Source organism: Polyodon spathula, unplaced genomic scaffold (assembly GCF_017654505.1).
Source record: "Polyodon spathula isolate WHYD16114869_AA unplaced genomic scaffold, ASM1765450v1 scaffolds_1144, whole genome shotgun sequence".
Lineage (NCBI taxonomy): Eukaryota > Metazoa > Chordata > Actinopteri > Acipenseriformes > Polyodontidae > Polyodon > Polyodon spathula.
Window position 1 is genome coordinate 28 of NW_024472629.1, and position 6,973 is coordinate 7,000.

The window sequence follows — 6,973 nt, forward strand, 5'->3', positions numbered from 1 at the left end:
GCTATGAACACAATAACTTCACTGTGACTTCTGACAGCAGCAGATTTAGTGCAAGCTAGACACAAAAACCATACATGGGAAAGTCCACTGCCTGATTCAGCAGAGTAAGATTTACGAGAAATCTGGTCTCGACAATGTACGTGGGTTGCTACACAGGACTATATTTCTAAACCAATTGCAAGCAGTGCTATGAGCAGTAACATCTACTTTCAGATATATGATAAGCTTCCAGAGCTGCATCATTCTCCTCAGGGAAGGGTGGAGTGGCTATAAAAACAAAAACTGGGGGACAAAATACTAGATTTATCCAGCTCAAACGTAGCTTTCCATCCACGGATTGCTATCACCTACCAGTAACAAGTATAGACACGACAACAATGAAGTGCACAGCTAAAATTGCAATAAACATACTCAGAAACAGTGGCTTGAAACCTGGTTCGAGGAGATCGGGAGACCTAGTTTGAGGGTGTGTCTCCCCTGGTGTGCCATGCAGTGGCCTGAAACCTAGTCTCCTGAAGCCAAATGCCAAGCTACAAAGTGGCTTTGTGTTCCCTCAGCTTAACAGGCAAGTCCAGTCATGACAAAAAAAAATCACTAACGTTACAAATCTAGTTTTGAAGTACTTCCTCAAGACATAATAAATATGGCTGAACACAGAGAGAAGGTCTGCTCCCCACCTCTGTCCGAACATCAGGGTAGACTTGGTTTCAGCTTCATTGTAGACAGAAGGGGAGCAGCAGATGACGATGGTGGTTCTGCAGTTGCCCCCCAGAGAGTCTTGGAGAATACGGGTCATCTTGCTGTCTCTGTATGGTACATGGGTTTTCTAGGAAATATATTAGCACAGTGAATACAAACAACAATAACAATGTGACCCATCCTCAACCCCTATGTATATGTTTTAGCTCTTGACAACAATTTTTATCACCCCCCACCCCCCTGGCTGGAAACGGTTTCCCTGTCACTTTCTATTTGAATGATCTTAGAAGGGTAATAACTGAGCTAAATATATCTTGTAAGTCAAGCTTCCTCTATTGAACAGTGGTGCAGATAACGCAGAGGTTAGATATGAGAAGAATGGCATCAGTGCTCAAGTGGCTTAGTGAAAACACTGAAAAAGACTTACAGTCCAAATGGTCGTCATTGAATTGTATACATTTCTATCGCTTTTGTAACCCTATACTACTGAGATTTAGGATTTTTCATTTGGGCAAGTCCCACGTCTCACTGTATCTGATATCTGGGGCACAAAATGAAGAAGCTTATTAAATAGATTCCTCTCTGCACTGTTACCTTGGCAACCAGTGGACTCGCCCATCAAATACTTTATTCAGACAGCAGTATGCTAAAGGGCCATTCCATGAAAATGTAAAAAATGTAAAACTGGACAAGTAATCAATATTAAACTACTGGCAAGATCCTTAGTACACCTTTGCTATCACACACAAACACACACCACCCCTCAAGAAGCAAGCAAAAGGTGCAAACATTACCACACTAGGATTCAAAACGCATGATGCAACGGAAAGTACTTTTAAGGTGGATCACTGAATAGTCCGATAACTTACAGTCCCTTCTGCCAGTGCAGAGATGACATTGCCCAGAGCAGACAGAGACTTGTTGATATTTTTAGCTTCATCTAGAACAGCTCCTTCTGCTCCAGTCTTGCTAACCTGAAGAACACAGAAAACAGAGAGTGCAGAGGATTAGTCAGAAAGAACTTACTTCTGTAAGAACATACATCTCCTCCACACCCACATCACACTGAGCCAATGGGCCTTTTATGTGCATTGCCATGTGTTTAATGTATTAAAACAATAAAGCTCACTCCCATAAAAATGAACACTGTGAATACAGACCCTTACCATTGCTTACATGGACCCTTCAGCATTATGTTATAGCTTTTGAAACTTTTAATACAGAGGCAATGGCTACAATAGACACAGCGGGTGAAGATAAAGGCTTACCTTCTCGCTACCAGCCAAGTCTACCAGATAAAGCTTCCCGCACAGCTTCTTCTCTGTCTCCACGTTCTCTTGTTTAATATTAATCAAGAAGATGCTGTGGCTCCTAGAGCTGTGTTCATTCATATCTGTGTGGGGAGAGTAGGTTGAGTATGAAATTGGGTCCAACAGCATTCTGTTGTAAAGCCCAAACAAAGAAATGCAACACAATCATGTAAATCACTTTAACTTGGTGTGTACCATCATTACCCTTTCCACATCGCCCTCTTACAGTATGTGAGGTAGACACAGTCTAGCCGCACTAATTGTTGCACCACAAGCTTGCAGTGACTTTCAAACTGAAGTCAGTTTAGAAACTCAAGCATTGTTTCACTTGTAGTCATTTAAATCACACATTATATACACAGCAACTAATAACTTTAAGTCACAGCATGTTGTGGCACAATGGGCAAAACAACACTCTATTTGCAGCTATCTAAACAAATAATTGTAAAGGGATGGTGCTAACTCTTTTCTCCACTCAACATCAGAGAGATGTACGCGAGGGATACATACTTGTAACAGCAACGTGCCGATTGGCTTTTCCTTCATCAATAACATCCATCACCTCCTCGGGACTGGAGACAAACCTCTCTGTGCAGCCCTACCAAAGAATCATCAGAGAATAGGTTTTGCAAACTGAAGATATATATGCAGTGCACAGCATTTAAAATAACAACAACAACAAAATACTGGTATAGCATGTTATATTTGTGTCATGTAAACAAAGTTACATTGTGCAACAGATTTGTTTTCTGTTTGTTATTTTATTTGGAATTAAATTAATTAGTTTTTTTTTTTTTTCTAGTAATAATATTTGTTATATTTCTTTAGAAATAAACAAGGGGACAATGCAGGGATGTTCGGTAACAGGATCACCCTTTGTCATCTCACCTTCACATATGGAACTCTGTTTTTGTCTTCATGTACAGCTAGGTTGGTCTTGGAAACTACAAAAACACACAGATATAAGTAATGGTACCAGTGAAAGATCACAATATCCCCCCTAAACCACTGTGAATGAATGGGAAGCTCTTCAATAGGCAGACATTATCAAATAAACTGTTTATAAGCAAAATATAAAATAACTGTGCTAGGGGTCTGAACTACTTACCATCTAGCAGGTCTCTAATTTTGTCCATGTAGATCTCAAAATAAGAAACCTAGTGGGGGAGAGAAATGGGAAGTTAATCATTCAGTTTCTATTTTTTAAAACAGGCCTATCAAAGTCACCTACAGTAACACCCTAAAATCAAACCCACTAAGCAATTGCATTTTTGTGAGCATCAAGCATGTTTTTAATAAGGATTATAACAGGTAAGTAAGGCATTGATACAGATCTGAAAAATCATCCACTAAAGATAAAAATAAGCAGCAGTTATCATACAACGGAATGATCTGAAAATCTGCCCCTAGATAGTGGTCTGGTCTAGACTTTCTGCAACGCAGGCAAATCAGCAGTTGCATGGTCCCATCGTGTAAAGAGTTAGATTAAAACTAAGATTTAAAAAAAGAGAGGTACAATTAGGTGCATCGATGTCCCTCTGTTTCTGAAGAGGAGCATATGGTACATTATTAAAGTATATATAACCTATTGTCAAAAATACATGATTTCATACTCTAATGCTAGATTTAATAGAAATTCCTTGACAAACATTTTGACTAAATATTTTTCAGATCCTATTGTTGAGTATTTTATAGTTATAGAATTACAGTATCCAGCAAATTCTACTAACTAATGCTAGAATTATGTTGGATATTCCAAGTTCTAACCGATGTGTGTAACGCTACTATTTAGAGAATTTGAACTTTTCCTAAACTCTGCTGCTAGCGGCACTTAGCAAAGGATGATTCTAAGTGACAGTTTATTTTCAGTCTTTAGTGGGCAGCTGTGTCAGAGCCGTTTAGCCCTGCTGTTTGTTGATAACTGCCTCAGCCCTCACACACCCCTTGCTGGACCAGACACTTTATATAAGCCATCAGTCTGCATTTACCTTGATGTGGAACTCTAGGTTCTCATCCATGGAGTAAATGTGATCAAAGATGTCGTGTGAGATTCTAGGAATGATTCCCATCAGCTGAGGGTTATGCAGCTTCCCCTGGAAAAAAAGGGGTTTATATTAAATTATTAAAGGAAAACAACCGTCTGCAAAAAGAGGAGTCTGTGGGCGTAACAGACCACTGCACTACCCTTAATTTAGAATGTGTATTACCAATGCAAACCAAGATTCAGTGGCATGTTAAGTGTCTTCCATATATGTTTATGTTTGATAAACTACACCTCAAATATACAATGGCGAAATACTGCATAAACTGAATGGAGTATCTTGGTCTATACGCTGTGTGAAATGTCAGAAGCTTTAAGCAGAGCCCTTCCTATATCCACTAAAAATGGAGAAGGTGGCACTGTGACCCAATGCAATGAAGCTTTCCAACCTGTTAACACATGACTCATTCTAGCCCATTTTAAAATGTAAAACCCATTCAGCTGGGGCCATCTTTATATTTGAATGGGTATAAATGAGTGGCACTGAAAAAAGGGCATTGTGGAGACTTAAAAATCGGGTTTGAAAAATGATTTCAAGCAGGATTTAATTTTCAGCAAACCTTCATGGTGATTAAATCGAGATCCCATGCAGTTTCGCCTAAAGGGATAATTACATCTTGAAATGCATGTTGGGAACACCAGCTATTAGCACAACAACCCCCAATCCTTTGCCTTGTGTCAATCTGGTCATTTGCAATTACAGTAAACACAGCCAACACACACAAAAAATAATACGTCAGGCAACATTCTTACGGTTTCACAAAGCATGCTGGAGTTTCAGGCGTTTTAAGAGCCGAGATCCTGCAACATTATACCTCCAGCAGAAACAAATGCATCTCTAATTCCTGGACTCTCTGGTGCTATTCTCAGCTTCTTGAAGGTTCCAGCTTTCTTATACTTCGCTAATCACTGCTAAATATAAGGAAAACCTGATCTTTTTTTCGTTTTTGAGGGATGCTAAGCTATGTGAAGCTTGAAAATGTCAAAGTGCAATCCTTGCTTTATCATAATGCCCACTCTCAATACTAGGCCTCATCATAATCTCATTTTTACCATTTTAATGCTCTGACATACCATGTGTGAAAACTTCTAATTTACTGCATAATGCAAGAGAGAAAAACAAAATCTCCTTTCTGAGCCACAGAAATGAAATTGAAAAATGGTTAAAAAGCCAGTACAGTGCAGTACAGTACTGTGCAGTACAGTGCAGTACAGTACAGTGCAGTACAGTGTATTACAGTACAGTGCAGTACACACCAGAAAATTGCAAATTCCATGCAAGGGTGTGCTGGTAGCAACAAAGCCTATCTAAAGAAGAAATTTACAGAATTTCACACAGCAGATGCTATCAATTCTGCTCATCAGCGATTGCAACAAAAGAAGCAAGGTTCCTATCACATACTGTATTGAAAAGTTTCAGGATTATTTCCCGAACTACATGATATGATATTATGTAGAGCCCTTACTATTTATGGTTACTCTGTCCCAATCACCCCAGTATTTTACAGAGGACTGTCACTGTTAGATCAGCTGTATATATTCCACATACTATAAACAAACGCCTTCATTTTATTTCCATTTTGTTTGTTTTTGTTGTTACCTAAAAAAAAAAAAAAGGCGGCTGCCAGCCTGCACCTACCTCCATGGTGTGTGTTTTTCCTGAGGAGGTCTGACCGTAAGCAAAAATGGTTCCATTGTAACCTCCAAGAACATCTGTGGGAAAAGAGGATGACTAGTAAAGAGAGAGTACTACTACTAAGGACAATGTGTCTTCTCCAGAAGTTAACAGGAATGTGGGACTAAATGTTCAATCAGCATTTATTTATAATGCAGACCTACCTTTAACAATCTGCTTTGCACAGGCATTGTAAACATTTTCCTGTGAAATGTTAGGTGGGAGCACTTTGTCAAAGATATAGGGCTTGCCCTGTCAAATGAGAAGGGATAAATCATTATTAAATCACACACCCATTTCTAACCCAGTTTACTTTAAGACAGAGAAATTATCAGCTTAAACATGATTAATGCATGTTCACTTTCAGCATATCTACTGTACTTAATGAAGTATGACTTCAAACACAACGCACTGACAGTTTCTATAAGTAAATCTCCTTTTTCTGGTGTCAACAGGGAAATGGGTTGAAAAAAAACAACCTATTAACCTATAGTCCATTGAATTTATTGTAGCTTTTGAGCTGAAAAACACGACATACTCAAACAATTCTAACAAAGAATGAAACTAAGCCATAAAGTACTGACAGATTACATGCATGTGGGGGGTCTGTTGTTGTTTTAAATGGAACATCTCTATGTTGGAAAGGAGACATACATTACAGCTGCACACCCCTATTGGTCATTTTTCAAACCACCAGCTGTCTGCTTCTAAAAAATTTAGCAAGTATGGTAGGTAATAATCGAAGCAAACCCTATTGAGAATGACACGGAGCTCCCATAAGCGTTCCTTATCATTTAAACAACATGTCAAGCAGCCAGGAGGTGAACAATGTCTCTGGTGAGATGAGTCATCAGTCACCTGCTACAGCTTCTAATAAAGCTGACACTGCAGCCTCGCTTCATCACAGCACAGAGACACTGTACAGGGGCAAGAGGTCTGATATCTGATTAGCGCGCATATCAGCTGAAGGAAAACAAAAAGCAAAATCAATACACTTGGCTGGGATTCCAAAGTTTGGGATATGAAGTGAGTTTTAGTAACTTGCTACAATCTATGCCCACAAACCCATCGCTATATTTGCTAGACAAAGGGTGTTCAAAAACAAAAAGGGAATCGGTGTGTTAATAAATAAATAAATAAATAAATACCACTACTACTACTACTACTACTACTAATAATAATAATAATAATAATAATAATAATAATAATAATAATAATAATAATTAAGGTTACTGTTTTAAATTTGGA

General features: G+C 38.6%; 1 protein-coding gene across 1 annotated transcript; it reads right to left on the minus strand.

The window, feature by feature from the left end:
• Window positions 1-677: 677 nt before the first annotated feature.
• LOC121309297 (kinesin heavy chain-like) lies at window positions 678-5,977 on the minus strand (the record flags this gene model as incomplete). The annotated part of the gene is made up of 9 exons (XM_041242171.1): window positions 678-826; window positions 1,569-1,673; window positions 1,968-2,092; window positions 2,520-2,607; window positions 2,898-2,953; window positions 3,118-3,166; window positions 3,998-4,102; window positions 5,690-5,763; window positions 5,890-5,977. Coding segments are annotated over 9 exons (839 nt in total), but the record flags the coding sequence as incomplete, so codon positions are not given.
• Window positions 5,978-6,973: the final 996 nt, after the last annotated feature.